At 40.0% G+C, this 18,669-nt stretch overlaps 2 protein-coding genes across 2 annotated transcripts; both read right to left on the reverse strand.

Moving 5' to 3' along the window:
* Positions 1–3,282: 3,282 nt before the first annotated feature.
* LOC308086878 (uncharacterized protein) lies at positions 3,283–7,156 on the reverse strand (the record flags this gene model as incomplete). The annotated part of the gene is made up of 3 exons (XM_080430521.1): positions 3,283–4,417; positions 5,336–5,587; positions 7,024–7,156. The coding sequence occupies 3 exons, from the start codon at positions 7,154–7,156 to the stop codon at positions 4,197–4,199; spliced, it is 606 nt and encodes a 201-aa protein (XP_080286647.1). The 3' UTR covers positions 3,283–4,196.
* Positions 7,157–7,372: 216 nt separating this feature from the next.
* On the reverse strand, positions 7,373–18,416 carry cenatac (centrosomal AT-AC splicing factor). The gene is made up of 11 exons (XM_080430068.1): positions 18,167–18,416; positions 15,798–15,964; positions 14,296–14,394; positions 14,036–14,102; positions 13,343–13,408; positions 13,009–13,076; positions 12,462–12,576; positions 11,586–11,616; positions 10,706–10,801; positions 9,417–9,549; positions 7,373–8,226 (listed from the first exon to the last, which is right to left on the reverse strand). Exons 1-11 carry the CDS (start codon positions 18,281–18,283, stop codon positions 8,133–8,135), a joined length of 1,053 nt encoding a protein of 350 aa, XP_080286194.1. The 5' UTR covers positions 18,284–18,416; the 3' UTR covers positions 7,373–8,132.
* Positions 18,417–18,669: the final 253 nt, after the last annotated feature.

Consider the following 18,669-nt stretch of genomic DNA (forward strand, 5'->3'; position numbering starts at 1 on the left):
AGGGTGGCATTTCTTCCTGGGCCTAGTGGGAAATTGGGAATGTGTCACGGAAATCGCAAGCTGCGTTCATGATTTGAGGCATTTTGTTCAAAACGGACCAATCCTGCAAACTTTGGAAGCCAACCTTAGCCAATGAGGATGGAATATGGGAAATCGGACAGATCCGTGTTGATCACATGACTATAGAGATACTGTGTACCGATTTGCATGACGTTTGGATAGAATCTGTAGGAGTAATGGGGAATAAATGGGTTTTGCACAAATCGGCCTCCTGGTGGCGCTATGACAGGCCCATGTGAAAAATTTGCCCATGTGAATTGGCATCCAGGGAGTGTGTGTGCACAGTTTGGCAGCGACCGGGCCAACAGTGTCGGAGATTAGCTGCTAACACACGGACAGGACGGATGGACGGACGGACACACGGACACACGGACGGACAGGGGGTAAAACATACTCTCGCCATGCCTTTTGGCCTGGCGGAGACAATAATAATACATTTTATTCATATTGCACTTTACATTTAAAACAAATCTCAAAGTGCTACAATACAGGGTAAAAAATAAAATATTTGCAACAAATATTACATCTAAAATAGGTCTAAGGAGAGAAAAGAAAGAAAAAATAATAATCACGCGAGCATAAGAACTATTACTAAACGAATGCTTTGTTAAAAAGGAAAGTCTTTAGTCCTCTATTAAAAGCGTCAACAGACTGTGGAGCTCTTACTGTAGGTAGTCAGGGAGGGCGTTCCACAGTCGAGAGGCAGCTGAGCAGAAGGCCCGGTCAGGCGGTCACCCATAGTCCAGTCATAGTTTCAAGGAAGGACAGACATTCTGGTAGCCCTAATATGTAAGCGATGTGCCTACATATTACAGTAATATTGCTGCATTTACATTGTTTCATATCCACTTGAACTCAGATATTGAGTCATATACCATATACCAGGGTGAGCGTGTAGCCTACTGGAAATGTTGTGTTCTGGAGCAAACCTTTTCACAGGTTATCTGAACTGCTGGTGTTCTTCTCTGCAATATTCTAATATATATCATGTGTGAACAGGTAACCAATATAGTATTATAGCATAGTATAACTAGTGTCTGTCAAAAATCAATCATCTAACATGATTCATCATTCACTCCTAAAGATTTCCTGTATCATTAAGTACGTAGTAAGTAAGTATGTAAGTATTACCTTTAAGCTGTAGCTCTTTAATTGTTTAAAAACTATTTCAGTGAACGCTGATACAATTAAAAGACATGGTAAACATGTTTGTGTATTCAACAAACCCCAGTAATGACAGGGCAAAGAGGACATGATCTACATGCTCATTGTTACATTGTCAGTTTAGTGGCTCACTGTCAGTGATGGCGGCCAAACTATCATAACAAGAGCATTTGTCATGTCCATGATAGTGTTTTGTTTTATACTGCTACAGTAATACCATAGATTGCACCAGTATACAGTACATTAAACCTCAAGCAATCAATTATACTAAACCATTGTCTGAAATGTAGTGGAGCTGCTTATAACAGTGCTTTACATAACATTAGGCAGCTTATTATACAAGACAAGACATGATATGACATGAATATTCAAGATTATTTATTGTTACATCTCATTATTCACATAAGAGAGTAAAATCTTTGGTTTGGCTCCTTGACATTGCAGCTACGAGAGAAAATAGCACTAAAATAACAAAAAGAAATAGCAATAACAATTATACATTATATACAGTATACTGTGTGTGTGTGTGTGTGTGTGTGTGTGTGTGTGTGTGTGTGTGTGTGTGTGTGTGTGTGTGTGTGTGTGTGTGTGTGTGTGTGTGTGTGTGTGTGTGTGTGTGTGTGTGTGTGTGGGGTGGAGGTGTGTTAAATATGCAGCCAATTTATCATGGTTTGGGGTAATTAAATGGTATTCTGTAATTAAGTGGTTTGGGGTAGTTAAGTTAATTAGGTTTAAGTCAATAGATGGTGGCCATAACACAACTTGAACTGCTAACATTTCTGGCATGTAGAATAACTCGCTCTTGCACTTCCTGAAGCACATTTGTGGTTAACCTTACTTAAACTATCAATTACACATTTTGAAAAAGAACACAATAAAAATATAGAGAACATTGGTGTTTGTGGTGAATAAGTAGCATCTTTTTTTGCATAAAAACTACTTGGGACGTGTTATGCATAAACATTGTACTAATTCTTTCAATAAAATCAAGACCCAAAGCCACCAATGACATTTGTCACCAGAACTATGTCAGGGGCAAGCTCAAGGAACACGTCCATCCTGCTATACTTTGCATAAATCGAACATGTTTCCAGTGTATACTTTGTAAGCTATGAGTTCAAAATAATACCTCTAGGACATAGACAGGGAGGGCTGGCAACAAATAGGTACGATATTAGCCTTATCTAAGAGAATTAAATGATGCTGAACCTTTGCTTCACTTGCATGGCTTTATGAAGCTCTTCAACTTCCTCCTCCCTTTCTTTGGGGGCTCTACAGCAGCGGTTTTTAAAATGTTTGTCAGGCACACCACTGGTTATTCAAAAATCTCATGGCACACCTGATTCATAGCAAAAATCTACATTCTACAATCTCACAACGTGCCGTGAACTCATACATCTGCTATATTCACTATGTATTATGTAACTAAATAATAATAGGAAATGACATGCCCAAAACAGGGATGCAGTATTTTTAGGGTAAATAATGTTCCTCAGTATAGGGAAATGAGTGCGCAAAAAAGGGCTGATTATGTTAAATAACAACATATTTAATAACGTATAGTATAGTGGTGGTTGTCATTAAATCCCAAGGCACAACTGGACTGGACTTGGCATACTGCTTGGGAATCACTGATCTACACTACAGTACACACAGATCCATTGCAAGTCACTTTGAGCATGGCAAATATGTAGACCTAGGAGGAATTATACAGACACAGGGACATCTGACATGTACTTGATGCATATAAGGAGCCACAAATTCATACTGACACAATCCAATTTCTACATACATAATAGCAATGTAAGATGTGTATTTTTCACTTAAGTAGCTAATGTACAGCATTACTCAAGATCAAGAGAGAATCAAAACAATGAATTAATTAATAACATAATAAGACTAACAGCATGTGATAGCCTGTGCTAAATTTAGTGTGCTTACATCTTTGCCACAGGGACAAAGATGAAAATAGGCCTATTCAGCTGACTCACCACAGGGCACAGAACACACTATTGATCCCAGAAGCTGTTAAAGAGAAAGATTCTTAGTGAAACCTATGATACATTTCTACCATTTTAGAAGTAGATTGCAAAAATAAGGAAAAAATACTAAGAAAATGTAAGATTGCATGAGCATTAGATATGATGTCCCAAAAGGCTTTCCTTTCATGTAATGGATACATGTGTGCAATTGCTTTTTCTATACTTGTGTTGCCCTGTATACTGGTATGTATGAAAACAATTATATAAAATGACCATTTGAAATGTAACATTTTGACCAATACATATTTATTACTATCTATGGGATGTGGTCTATCATTAGCTGGTATCTTAGCTTTGTACTTTATAGTGATTAGTTGACTAATTGAACTAAAACCAATATTGTATCTCATATTTTCATAACCAATCCTCAACATATCCTTGAGACAAGACAGCACCACCGAAATATTGAACACAGCACAGTTCAGAAACCATGAACGCCTTTGTGTGTCGCTATGATGGGTGTGGGGATTTATAGTCAGGAGCTGCTCATCGTTGTTTGCCACACAGGACATACTAACACTTGGATAATAAAAGCCCAAACACTATTGCACAGTATTTAACCACACCCAATTACAAACCAGTTTTAGAAGGAAAACATTCAAACTTGGTGGTCTATCGGCTAGTAGGGAAGGAAAAGACAAAAGATGTGGGGATGCTCAGAAACAGTAGACACGTATCCGTTGTCAGAAGCGGGGTAATGAGTGTCTTGATGGCAAGCTTTGCAGAAGGAGCACAGAGCCGTCCGGGCCAGCACGATGCTTCATTTATACTTTGTCGTACGACTGATTTTCAACGTGTCACTGTCATACGACAAAGTATAAATTAAGCGTAAGAAGTCTCTGTTCTACCGCTTACCCTCTTCCATGGTTCAGTGATAGGAGCTCTTGAAAACATTGAAACTTTGCTTTAAAAATCAACAGCAAGATGGGGTCAACGAGGCAGCCCTGCGGCCAGCTTCTCCATGGCGACTGTGCGCTCCTCCGCTTTCTGCTGTGAGCGGCGCAGCTTATCCCGTAACTCCTGCAGGTGGTCCAACGTGCCCTCCAGCTCGTCCTTCACCGTTTTCATCTGGCTCTCCAGCATCTGTGTGTGGTGCAGGGAGCTTCTCCGCTGGCGTCTGCTGCAGCGCACCCTCTCCTCCAGGTCCTCCACTGCAGCACACACAGCACATAACCAAGCATGTTAGAATTAGAATTAGAATAGGAGACTAGAATTGAAAAAAAACTTTGTTAACCAAAGAAACAAGGCTTTACAAAAAACTATAACTAACTGAAACTGTTGTGTGTGTGTTTATGAAACTAAATAAAAGTGAATATGGCCTTAGTTTTAGTCAATATTTTTAAAGAAAAGAGCAGATCAAAAAGCTCACAATGCATCGCGATGCAACGCGTTGTGAGCTTGTAGATCGGCTATTTTTAATATTTTCCAGAAGTCTTTGAATCTCACCCCTGACAAATACTTCATATTACAATAAAAAACTAAAACTAACACTAACACTAAAACTAATAAAAAAAACTAAACTAAAACTATAAGCCTTTAAAAATAAATAAATAAATAAAGTGGAAACAAAATAAAAACTAATGAAAAAAGTCCCTTTATAGCACTGTCCACACTGTTATTTGCAAGTGATCAGATCTGATTTGTGTATTCAGACATTGACAAAAATAGTAGATCTACAAGCTCATAATACTGCACTTTCTGAGCTTGTAGATTGGCCATTTCAAGCAAGTAACAGTATTGTGTGTCGTGTATCGAGTGTCCAGACTGATACACATCTTTAGAAATCAGATTTCAATCGCATTTCAAACCACCTAGGAATGTGATTCAATGACATCTGATTTGCAAAAATCAGTTTCTATGTGTTTTTGTGCTGTTCAGACTTGATAAACCCAATCTGATTCCATCTGTATAGGCAAAAAATATGATTTGGGCAGTTTGAACATAACCAGCCCCAGCAGAGCTGGTACTTTATATTAAGGTCAATTCCAATCATTGGGGTTAATTACAGCTTCAATAAAATTACCCAGGCTTTTAAGCAGGAGCCACATGCAACACATGCTGATACAGACCCATGTTGTCCTGGTAGTCTTGGCTTTCTGTCCCCGACTTCTTGTCCATCAGGCTCCTGGTCTCCTGTAGCATCTTCTCCATCTTGGCAAGCTCTGCGGCCTTGGTGTCACTGTCTCGCCGTATCTTGAGCAGCTGCTTCTCCCTCTCTGAAGGCTCTCCCCCACCCTTACTCATGTCCTGTGTCACACAAAGCCTGCACAATACACCCTGGAAACCGAACACGACGGCGCGGCTGATACGAGGGCAAAACACTGCGGTGAACACAAGGCGCCTTAATGATGGGTGAGCGATTGTTATGACGCTTGCACTGTGCACTAGCTTTGACGAATCATATCCCTCTAAGAGTACAATTTGGAAGTAGAATGCCCCCTGTCAATAGCTGGTCTCACGCTTTCCAACCAGAAAAAATCAGTTCTCTTCCCAATAAACTGTAGTGCTAGTGATAGTTGGGTCTTAAAAGCCTCAGCACGTCAAGAGACTGCACAAAAACAGTACACGGCACGCCATGTCATAAGACTCGCTTCACACAGCCCTGAAGCAAAAAACAATTTTACTCAATGAAGCCAAAGTTCTATAGGGACAAAACAAACAGTAGGTTATGTGATAAACCATAAAAAAGAAAGGAAAAGAAAAAAAGAAACACTGATGTGGACAGCCAAAGAAAGTATCACTGTTGTTCAGATTGGTGAAATGTTAATTTATGAAACAGCAATGTCTGTGCATGGGCCTACAATACAGTGTTTGGAATATTAGATATTATACATCAGCAGTCAGTCAGTGTACCCAAACCAGTTAAAAACATAACAGCAGGTTTGAAGCATCTGGTTACTACTAGGTTACTACTGGGCCTTACACCCAGAACTCATCCATTAACCGCTGCTCATTGTGCTAGGGTGGGATGGCTCAGGGTAGAGGACAGAGTAAAGCAACTTGCAATGGGCCTGGTCTTCAAGATACACAAGAAACAGGGATACCCATGTACCTGTCAGAATACTTCAATAGCGTAAAAGACACGCGACATGCACAACACCAGAAGGGGCTCCACTGCTCCACTGATCTCACTGAACCCAGTTTCGGCACAAAATTGGGGTCAAATTAGTTCTACAGCTATGCCACCAGAATGTGGAATGCCCTACCAACAATCATAAAAAAGTGTGACTCCTTACCCTCCTTCAAAACCGCTCTAAAAGAGCACCTACAGGTGGCAGCAATTTGTAAAAAGTCTAAGCTTATCCTTATCCCCCCCCACCCCCCAACTGTTTACTGTACATGTTTTTTTTTTTTTTATTACTACTGGTATATATGTTTTGCATATTATTGTAAATTATTGTTTCTTTAAATGTCTCGATGAATTGAATACACAGGAGCTTAATGGAAATATGGCTTATTGGGATATCCTTTTAACATTCTTTTGTATAAATCTGTGCCACCGGGCCTTTTTTGCAAAAGTTAAAGTGTTCAATCAATCACTCAAAACTGACTATGATCGTGCCAGTTTGGGGTAGGAAAAAGGTGGATATCACACATGTACAACAGATGTACAGTTCAGTACAATGCAATCTCTCCCGTCATATTTTCTGAATCAGGAATTTACTCAATGTTTACTGTCTCTCTACTTCTGTTCCCGTCTCTCCTCTCCAGCTACTTTTCCCTCACTCCCCTAACTTGCAATTCTCCACTCACCCACCAGATGTCCTCCTCAGACCTTTCTCCATTCCCTTCAGCCTGTCAACCGTAAACACTGGGAAGTTACAAGCTGGGGGTTTATTCATAGCCAGTCTAAAGACCATGACCATCACAAAGGCCAAGGAGGTGACCATCACTAAGGCACTGTACTATGGCCTAGGAGGTGACCATCAAAGGCACTGTACTATGGCCTAGGTCCAGAGGTGACCATCACAAAGGCACTGTAGTAAGTAGACAGGCTTGCTTCAAGCATGTAGAAAACCTGCTAAAACAGCTATGGGTCCAAATGTGGTTATTTCACAACAAACACTTATTGATGAATGACTGGTAACAGTTGTACAACATTGGAGTTACTTTTTTTATTAGGCTTTATATTTTAAGTAAATATGACCCCATCACAAATAGGGCACATAATCATACAAAGCTACAGATATGATTGTGCCAAAGTGTGATGACTTTTTAAAGATGTATTTTGAGAAGCATCAGACTTCAGTAACAATCACAATAGGCTGTAACATCTCAATAACGAGGGAATAAAATTAAAATTAAAAACTTGATAAGTGTGTTCCCCGGAGCGAAGGTCTCCGCCAGGCCGCGTTGTCTAAACAGGACTTGCACATTTTGGAAGGCAGTTATAGACAATTGGAATGGTATAAGAGAAATCAGTCTAATATATCTTGATCACATTACTATTTGTGTGAGTTTTGGACAAAAGTTGTAGGAGTTGTAGCAAAATGTGTGTTTTAAAGAAAACGCAAAAAGGATTTATATAGGGAGCTGCATCATGGTCAAAGGAATCCAGGGGAAAAAAAGATTTTGATCTACAGTTCACAGCTACAGGCCAAATCAAGAAGCAGGCTGTTATAGCGCCACCATGAGGCCGATTAGAAAATTTGGGGTGGAGGTTCTTCCTTGGTCTACTGAGAGTGTGTGTGCAAAGGACGGACGGACAGGGGCGAAAACATAGTCTCCGACTGTCCGGACTGGCGGAGACAAAAATACAAACACACTCACAGTATAATGTATATAAACATATCATACACAATATATCGATCCATATCATATATACAAACAAGGCTCTGTAAACATACTCATTTCATTTCTGTCTAGCTAATCAGCTACTTTGGGCATCTTCGATCCCTCTGTAGAGCCATGCTCTCGCTTCTGTCGTTTTGTCTGCCCCTCTTCTGCTCTGTACTCATTCCTGTTGACAAAATAAACACATCTAGTATGCCTTATACAGCACAGATGTATGACTTCAAAACAAATCTATACATCATCATCACAAAGTAATATTTGGTACAATAAGGACTTAATGCACTTGAGTTTTACAGTAAAACTAAAATGGCAGCAGGATTTGGTGAGTGCTAATACATCTACTAAAAGTAGGATATTTGTTGGCGAATAGTTGTAATTCGAATAGTTGGCGAATAGTTGTAATTCCACTGCAACAATGGTCATATGCTGCATATGCTATATCTGAGCTCATCTTTTATTTTTAATAAGCACAATCATGCCAGCCCCCACAGAAGAAGGCTGCACGCTAAGAACAGTTAACATTTTAAAACTACCATAAAACTTATCACATGATTAATAGTTTTTATTCAGACCAAACGCAATTAAATGAAGGGAGTGATTGTAACAAAGTTTTACACCCGTTTGGACTGTCCTAAACTGACTCAATATGTAGACTTTTGGATGAACTACCTAAGCTCTTGAAAATAAGTGAAAATCGAATATTAACTATTAACTAATTTTTTAGTTTCCAAAGAAATTGAACTGTTTAGTCCCATTTCGCTGGTGCTCTGGTCCATTGACCAGAGCACTGACTTAGTGAACCCATAACTGTGAATAGTTATAGGTTCATGGCTTTCTCATGGACACCTTGATTAATATCCGATACCTTTCCATTAGACAACTCACACACGACCTCACGCACGCTGAACCTCAAATTAACTCATAACCATGTTTCACTCGTAGCCAAATGTAGGTGAAAGCTGGTATTTAGTTATGTAAAAGACAGCATGCAGCTTATTGTTCCCTGAAAATACAATCTGCAATACGATGTGAATTCTACATAATAAGTTGGCATCGTTGATGTATTGTTTGAAATGTACAATATATTGTGCTGTGATGACTTTTCCCCATACAAATTCTTTACAGTGTATGTTTGTGATAAGAAGGTTAGCCAACAGTTCTTTTCCTTAAAAACAACTCAATCTGCTCCTTGAAATGCAGTGGTGTTGCGTTTCCAGAAACTATAAAAAATACAGTAATATCTTTACTGGAATCTATTTTCACATACCAAGTTCTGGATACAATTTGACCACAAATGATATTCCGCTCTTGGGTTTGTAACCTTTCAACACACTTGTCATACATGAGTGAGCTCACCTGGACTGCCAGCGCCGGCCACTGTTCCACACTCTACCAAAAGAGGGCAGCCAGTTAGCGTCTGTCTGGGAGCTGTGGTCAAAGTTGGCCCCCACTCTGTTAGGAGGCAGCTTCCTCAACTTCTCCTGTTCCTCTGGAAAGGAAAACAAACAAATAAATAAATGGCCAGGGTGAAGGCCAAGGACAGATAGGCTATACAGCTGAAATGATCCTCAGTTACATTTATAAAAGAATGTCATTCATTCTAATTAATCACGTGGTATGTTTACATGCATGTGCGGTCTAGCCTGGTAAACGCCCTCCCTCCGGAAATCTCATTTGCATTTGATTTCAAGGAGGTCTGGGATTGCGCAGGGAGTAAGCATGCCCGAACACTGCGTGTTCGAACCAATCAGCGGCTGCTAGGGGCGGGATCATCCAATCAGCTGCCTAGTAGCTTGAAAAAAAGAAAAACTGTCTGTCATCGATTCTGCGACCGAAGTCTCAGATGGGAAGTAGGCTGTGAAACAAATGTGTGTCGCAAGCTTCTTCCATTTGACGGTGTCAGGTTATGTGCGGTCTGCAGCAAATAATATGTCCGAAGGTAGGTTTGTATTAATGTTTGTGGCAGCAGGGTAATGGTTAGCGCAAGATCCCGGGAAGAATAGGTACGGAACAACCCCCCCAGGACTGTACCTTACCACCACCAAACCATGCCTAAACTCAACCTAGTAACAGCACCTAAACGTAAAAACCTTAAAATTAATTGATTATTGCACCACCACAAACCCAAGCCTAAACTTAACTAAAATGATTTAAGTAAACCACACCAAAACCATTTGATTGGTCGAGGTGGCCGTCTACCATTCTTCCGTTCCTACACCCTCTGGGATCTAGCACTAAATGCGGGTATGGTATGTTGTCAGCTGTAAGATACACCAGGACTCCTGGAATGCCAAAAAAAGGCACCAGGTTGAAAGTGGTTAACCCATTCAATCCGTAGATCTACAAGCTCCCTACGAGCTTGTAGATCTGCTATTTTTGAAAAATCTTGAACATTTGTGCAAATCTTTGAATATTTATTTTTTTAAAGCGAACATTTGTAACTCAAATCTTTGCTTCTGGGGGTCCCTGGAACAAAATATTTTACAAATGTTCACTTTATATATATTCAAAGATTTGCAAAAATGTCCACGATTTTTCAAAAACAGCGGATCTGCAAGCTCATAGCGAGGCACTCGGTGCCGCGCTATGATGCCGCGAATGGTTCAACCTCCCTAAATGTGCAACATTTCCAGAAAAGTGCTTACTCTGTTTCAGGAAGTCTTGCAGTGATGGGCCGATCTCCTGCTGCGCTGCCATCCCAGGGTTCCCAGGATCCTCCTGTAACCATGGAGGAATGGCCCCTACAACACACAATGACTACACTCATTTCTGGAATATAAAAAAATCATACGTCTCTAAAATGTCTAAGCAGGCACAAAACAGTAATAAACACATCATGACATAAAAGTCATCTAGTGCAGAAAAAGTGAATCCCTAAACGCATCTCATATAGCTGGGGACTACGTGGCTCAGCAGGCAGAGAAGAGGGCTGGCGGTAAGGTTACTGGTTTGAGCCCCGGCTCCATCTGCACCGTGTTGAAGTGTCGTGGAGCAAGACACTGAACTCCTAACTGCTGCTGATGAGCAGGCTGATGCCTTGCATGCTTGCCATCACCATTGTGGTGAGTGAATGAGTGAATGTACTCACAGTACATTGTAAAGTGCATTTGAGTGTTTGTAATGACTGGAAAAAGCACTATATACAGTACTGTAAATGCTGTCCATTTATCATTTATTGTCCAACAAGGAATAATCAAGTAATCAATGTTACAAACAAGCCCTGTGTTCTCCATACAGTTAGTTACAGCAAATAAAGATGCAGATTATATCAATTCATAGTTTCAGTGTTATGTTCTAATAACATGGGTCACACTGTGATTACATGGGGTTTGCTATATGGTGGTTAAGGTCCCTTTAAGAGACTGTGGTTATTATGGGATGCTGACGTTACGCGCGGAGCGCTCGCTAATACAAGGAAGTATGCTCTGTACTGTGAGAGACTGAAAGTAAAGCAGTGTATGTTCTGACGTTGAAACGTGCGTGCGTGTCAGTCTTTTCAACACACAACATTCAGGTTCATTTTACCTGTGTGAACATTTCCACTGTTCCTGGAATCCTGTAATAGAAGAAAAATGTGAGCCACCAAAGCTAATACAGTTGTAAAAACCTGTTTAAACAAATGTGTTATGATAATAGATCTTTGTAGTTTTTATGTCAAATCGGGGATCCTTTGCTTCCCTCACAGTGCAGACGAATGCGTCACATGGCATTTTCAGTTCAGATGTGCTTGTTTGTCTATGGTGAAAATGAATGGGACTTTTGGATCGCATTGTTCTGTCCTTAACAAGAGTGGAATAATATCAGAAGATTTGACACCTCTAAATGTTTAACAACTTCACCGGGGTACACCAAATCCCTTTGCCAAAAATAGCCGATCTGCAAGCTTACTCTGAGCTTGTAGATCGGCTATTTTCGTCGAATGTTCACCTTTTATTATACCATGCCCAGAATTGGGACACCAGGGTTAAAGTGGTTAAATTACTTCCAGGATTTTTTAAAGAATCTGCTTACAACAACCATGATATGGATGTTGTGTCATCGTGCTGACTAAGCATGGATCTCTAGTCAAAGCTTGTCACACTTGTGTGTCATGCAGATGTGACATCTAGGCATGCTAAACTAGGTAATGCTTCTTTTACGTTTTTCAATGCAACTTAAACCCAATAGAATCTATCTCAGCAAATATAGAAATGCACGGTTGCGTCAAAAGAACAATAATATGGATTATTTGTACAGTAGTTGGAGGCAAAAGAACAATAATAAGGATTATGAATTTTTTAATGTACAGTAGTTGGAGGCAATCTCTTTACTCTTCGGCTTAAATGGTGTAGTTAGGCAACAAAATTACAACACAATTTAGTGATCTAAGATATTGTGTCTATAGTTTTAACACAGTGATACCTGGTAACCAATGAAGGTCAGGCCTTGTCCCGGTCCAGGCCAATGGCTTTCCACAATGGAGTCTACCCGGCTAGGTCCCGCCTGTTCATCTGATCCTGTGGGCTTCAAGTGAGAGCTATTCCAAAACAATATCAAGCAAAGCCACATTTGATTATTTTGTATTTATTTATTTAAAACGAGACCTGCTCTACCAAAATATGTGTCTGATGTCTTTTCAATTGTGAGCAACATGCACAGTTTTTCGAGATAGGTCAAACTACAGTTCATCTGACACTGTTTATGATAAAAACCTGCTTCAAGGTGACAACAAATGAGTAGTCACATACTGTATGAGTTGGACCTGTTTCACATCCAAAACTCATGAGGTACGCCATGAATACGCAAACAAATACTTTTATTGTTAAATGTTTTATTGCAATTAAATAAAATCTCGCCAAATGAGTTTAAACGACATTGCAATTACAATAGATTTTTCTTCTTGTGATGTCAGAGAAATGTGCCAATAAAAGTGCTGCAATGTAATGTAGATGAGTGTTATGTTGCTCACCTGGCTGCCTCCTCTACAGAGTTACCCAGGCTGTGGCTTCCATTGGGCAGCTCCAGCTCGTTCTCAGGCTGATGTTGATTCAGGAAAAGCCAACAGTGTTTCACAGATAAAGGCTGATACTGTACTACCCCATCATGCCATTTTAGCTTAGCGGTTATTACTGTCCACCTTCATCCCAGATATTCCAAGTATCTCCCTCTTCAACCCTCCCTCCCACATGCGGAAATAATGCAGCAGCTGATGTAATATTACAAAATAACTAACCATGAAAAGAAATGCAATTAGTGCTAGTCCACAGTGACGGATACTGCCATTGCATCCTGGCAAAACAAACCTCTTTAAGGGAGGACTGGAGGACCTCCTGACGATGTTTCTCCTGGGTCCGGATATGGTCAGCTTGCTGGAAAACCAGAAGAACACATCACAACAGAAAACGATGTAAACTTTAATTAAACTTTAGTTTTTGGTATTTTTGGGGGATTATTCTTCAATTTTACCCCAAAAGCCTGAAATTTGAAAAATCAGTGGTTTATTTGTGGTCAGGGCATATCTGCATAATGACTCAAACAGGCCTTTGAATAGCCCGTGGACTGTTAGGTGATTTTCGTAACAGAAGGCAATCCAATCCATCAGAAAGAGAAGCAGAGAATTATGTGGTGCATGGTGGATGGACATAAATGACATGATGATGTTGTTGTTTTTTCAAAACCAGCATGTCATAGGACCTTTAATTGGGTCTAGCTTGATTCCCCGGCCCATATTGTTTATAGCAGTGCTAAAAAAAAGCACATGATTTAGCTATACAGCACATTGTCCTTAAATAACACAATAAAGCACAACAATATTCTATTGAAAAACAATGTTAGCGGGTCCAAATGTTTTGCAGTTAACCCACTTTCAACAACAATGCTGTCTGAATACTAAGTTGGACTTCAAATCGCATCCTCATTGAAGGAATGGTCTAAACCTCTATGAACAGAAATTAAACCAATCTTTAAATATTTCAAAACAAAAGAGTGTGTGTCACCTGTTTGATGAGTTCATCCTCCTTCTCCACAAAAGACTCCAATACTTTTTCCACTTCAGATTTGAACCTGAAAGATAAAACAATTCTCACTTTAGAGCATCCTTACTAACTGTCATGGTCTTCCACATGGCAGAAGGCCTGGTTTTCGTTCCAAACTGAGTAGTGTGATCCGGTCTAGGCCACACCTACTCTAGAGGTCCATCAAAACATGGACATACATTTATAGTTAAGCTTTGTAACTAGTACCCACTGGCACCTACCTTTCGGTTTCCTCCTCTGTGATGATGAATCGGTCTAGAAGCTTTGGGTCAGCCTTATTCTCCCACCAGAACTTGTGTGTGCTCTTCCTATGTTCTGCTCTGAAATTACATTACAATTACATTTGAATTATTTTACCAAACTAATAGAGCACTCAGGTCCATTGCCCAAAGTGTCCATATATTCCAACGTGTTATTCTCTTATTTTAAGTATTTCTGCTTTAACAATTAAAGTGGAGTAAAGACAGGATAGTGTGTGGCAGCAGACATTTGTGCAGCCACATATAGCTTCAGTTATGCCATCACATTGCCACACGTTGTTAGCTAGAAAATCAGCTCTTGTCAGCAAGCCACATACTATGGAGTATAAATTAGGCGTATGGTACAAGTAGTAATGATGATGATAATAACATTATTATTATCTTTATTTATAAAGCACCTTTCAAACATAAATTCCGCGGTTCAAAAACAGAAATGTTAAAAGGAAATAAATTAAAAGCAAGGTCATAAAAGTATGTTTAATCCATCAAGACCAGGCACTCAGTGCCGCGCTATGAGCTTGTAGATCTGCTGTTTTTTTTATTGTGAAAATGTGTGCAAATCTTTGAATATATATTTTTTAAAGCAAAAATGTGAAAATATTTTGTTCCAGGGACCCCCAGAAGCAAAGATTACAAATGTTCTTTAAACAAGACCAGGAGACCTGGTTCTGCCAGACCCAAAATGAAGTCCTAGTATGTAACACAACTACAAACCACTTTATAACTGAAGTTCATGATGTCATGAATAGTTCGTGACGAAAGGGGACGTCACAAACTTTTTTTTGGCTGGGGCCGGAGGACAAATGACCCCTGCCCATGTATGGACGAAACAGGTACAAAGCCTCATGGTACAAAGCCTCCATACATGGAGGAAACAGGTACAAAACATGCACTACGTCACGGCTAAGCCGGACTTCACATGACGTGTCAGCCTGTGTATACCCATGTATGGACGAAAGGGGGACAGACTTTTTTGGCTGGGGCCGGAGGACAAATGGCCCCTGCCCATGTATGGACGAAACAGATACCCATGTATGGACGAAAGGGGGACAGACTTTTTTGGCTGGGGCCGGAGGACAAATGGCCCCTGCCCATGTATGGACGAAACAGATACCCATGTATGGACGAAAGGGGGACAGACTTTTTTTGCTGGGGCCGGAGGACAAATGACCCCTGCCCATGTATGGACGAAACAGATACAAAGCCTCATGTAAGCCCGACCCCTTGGGTCTGGCAAAAAACATATATTCAAAGATTTGCACAAATGTTCAAGATTTTTCAAAAATAGCAGATCTACAAGCTCACAGCGCGGCACCCGTATATCTGCTATTTTTGAACAGCCAAAGAAATCTAAAATGACACAGATGCGTTGCTGGATTGAATGGGTTAACTGCCTCTTCAAACCATCAACCGAGGTTGTAAGTAAGCGGTGAAGTGAGAGTGAGAGTTGCAGAATATCTTACGTGGCCATGTGTTCCAACAGCCCCCCGAACAGCACCGTCATGTTACCATCAGTGACGTTCCTTTCAACTTCCGTCCCACAGCAGTAACACCAGAATGTACGCTGGTGCTGAGTGCGGTCACATTTCTCAACATGGGGCTTTTTTATTGTCCGCCGGGCTTCTTTCACCTGGAAAAGTTCAGATTGATTGATTGAATACTTTCACAGTTTGCAAACAGTACAGCGAGTACAATTACGCAAGAAATGCTAAAAGTATAAATGACTTATTTAGATCCTGTTATAAATTGTGGACAGGTGCTCTTTTATGGTGAGTTTGAATGAGGATAGGGAGTCGCACAGTTTGAAGCACTCGATTTCAACAAGTGGTGTAGGCAGGACATGCATAGATAAATAATCTATGCGCAGAAGTTATTGACAGAAAGTAGCTCATAAAATGCCTAGGTGGATTGTTATGAAACAAAAACTTGACAGAGACAAAGAGGATAAGTGAAGCTTTTCCGCACAGGTGCAATATTGATGAGTTTACCGTTGTTTAATACAATCAGATATGACTTTTCTGTTTCATGAATGGGCTGTCAAAGGGAGGGTATCGCAACTTAGATGTAGATAGCATTTATAGCATCTAGGTTGCTTACGGCTAGTCCTCTCTGTGTGTGGTGTGCTCACAAGACATCTAAATGCATTGATGCAATAGTAGCTCTGGTCCACAGCGTTAGAGGGTGTGAAGGAGAACTCCCTCTAACTCTATGGACCAGAGCTAATGCAATAGCAGTTTGCAAGATTAGTCAGGTTAATTTAGTAAGTTTAACCAGTGAATGGTTAAACTGGTTAGTTTAATCAGAGAATGGTTAAACTGGTTAGTTTAATCAGTGAATGGTTAAAAACTGATGGTTAGTTAAAGGGATATTTCACTTTCAAACATGTTTGGGGTCTTCAGGCTTTTGTGAGCAACTCAGACAGTTTTAAGTTGCTTGATTCAGTATTTAGATATTCATTTTATCAGACACGCCCCCTCCCTATTCAAACTCATTGTATCTTCAAACTCCATTCTAACCATGATAGATACATCGAAAACACCCGTCCTTGGTTCTGGTGACTCATACTGCCCTCCTAATACTAGCCTGGTAAAGCCCCTCCCTCCGGAAAATCTAATTTCCATTTGATTTCAGGAATACATTACAAATGAGATTTCCGGAGGGAGGGTTTACCAGGCTATCCTAATACGTGAGGGGCTGTGTTTTTTCAATTACGTTTTTTATTTTCCCCCAAAAAAAAAAAAGTAATTGAAAGTCCTCACGCATTAGAAGGACATTATCAGTCACCAGAACCATGGACAGGTGTTTTCGATGAATTTCTCATGATTAAAATTGAGTTTGAAGTTACAATGGGTTTGTATGGGAAGGGGGCGTGTCTGATCAAATGAATATCAAATATCTAAATACTGATATTACAATATATTAAAATACTGAAATAGCAAATTAAAAACTGTCTGGGATGCTCACAAAAGCCTGAGGCGTTAAAATGACACCAAACATGTGAAAGTGAAATATCCCTTCAACCAGTGAATGGTTATGCTCATATAGCTAGTTTAACCAAATATTGGCTGTTCATTTAGTTAGTTTACCCAGTGAATGGTATGTTCATTAAGGTAGTTTACCCAGTGAATGGTATGTTCATTAAGGTAGTTTACCCAGTGAATCAATGGTATGTTCATTAAGGTAGTTCACCCATTGAATGGTACGTATGTTCATTAAGGTAGTTTACCCAGTGTATGGTATGTTCATTAAGGTAGTTTACCCAGTGAATGGTATGTTCATTAAGGTAGTTTACCCAGTGAATGGCATGTTCATTAAGGTAGTTTACCCAGTGAATGGCATGTTCATTAAGGTAGTTTACCCAGTGAATGGCATGTTCATTAAGGTAGTTTACCCAGTGAATGGCATGTTCATTAAGGTAGTTTACCCAGTGAATGGCATGTTCATTAAGGTAGTTTACCCAGTGAATGGCATGTTCATTAAGGTAGTTTACCCAGTGAATGGTATGTTCATTTAGTTAGTTTACCCAGTGAATGGCATGTTCATTAAGGTAGTTCACCCATTGAATGGTACGTATGTTCATTAAGGTAGTTTACCCAGTGAATGGCATGTTCATTAAGGTAGTTTACCTAGCCCTGAAACATGACTGTCATACCATGACAGTCAAGCGTCATGTGAACCATGGCTAGTAGTTTACCCAGTGAATGGTATGTTCATTTAGTTAGTTTACCCAGTGAATCAATGGTATGTTCATTAAGGTAGTTTACCCAGTGAAGGTAGTTTACCCAGTGAATGCAAGGTTATATTTGATTATTACTTAAATAAGCCAACTTACCTTTTCTGAGAATTTAAGAAGGACGACCCTGAGTCTGCTTTGATGGCTTTTTCCAAATATGTGTCCCTTGCCAGAGAAAGACGTTTGTCTACATACAGAGCAGTAAAATGCAGCCATGTGTGAAATCTGCAAGACACCGTGGTATTAAAGCGTCCACAATAAGTTAGTACATTTATTAAGTAGATTAAGAACTTCAAGTATTCCTAAGTTCTCTCTGTAAACCATAGCTGTAAACATAAAGAAACAGGACGTCAGTGTTGCCAGATTCTGTGAGAGAAACAAGCAACCAGATCTAGGAAAACAAGCGACTATGGACCACATGCATGAGCACTTTAAACAGATACATCGGCTATTTGAAAATAGCAGATCTACAAGTTCACAACGCGTCGCAAATAAAATCTTGGGGGAAACACAATATTTTAACAACGCAAATATTGTATGGGGGACATTGGGGTCCCTGCCTGGCATAACATATTTTTAGATGGGGGTGTCGGTGGACAAAT

The sequence above is a fragment of the Gymnoscopelus braueri genome, assembly GCF_963280865.1.
Source record: "Gymnoscopelus braueri genome assembly, chromosome: 6".
NCBI classification, from domain to species: domain Eukaryota; kingdom Metazoa; phylum Chordata; class Actinopteri; order Myctophiformes; family Myctophidae; genus Gymnoscopelus; species Gymnoscopelus braueri.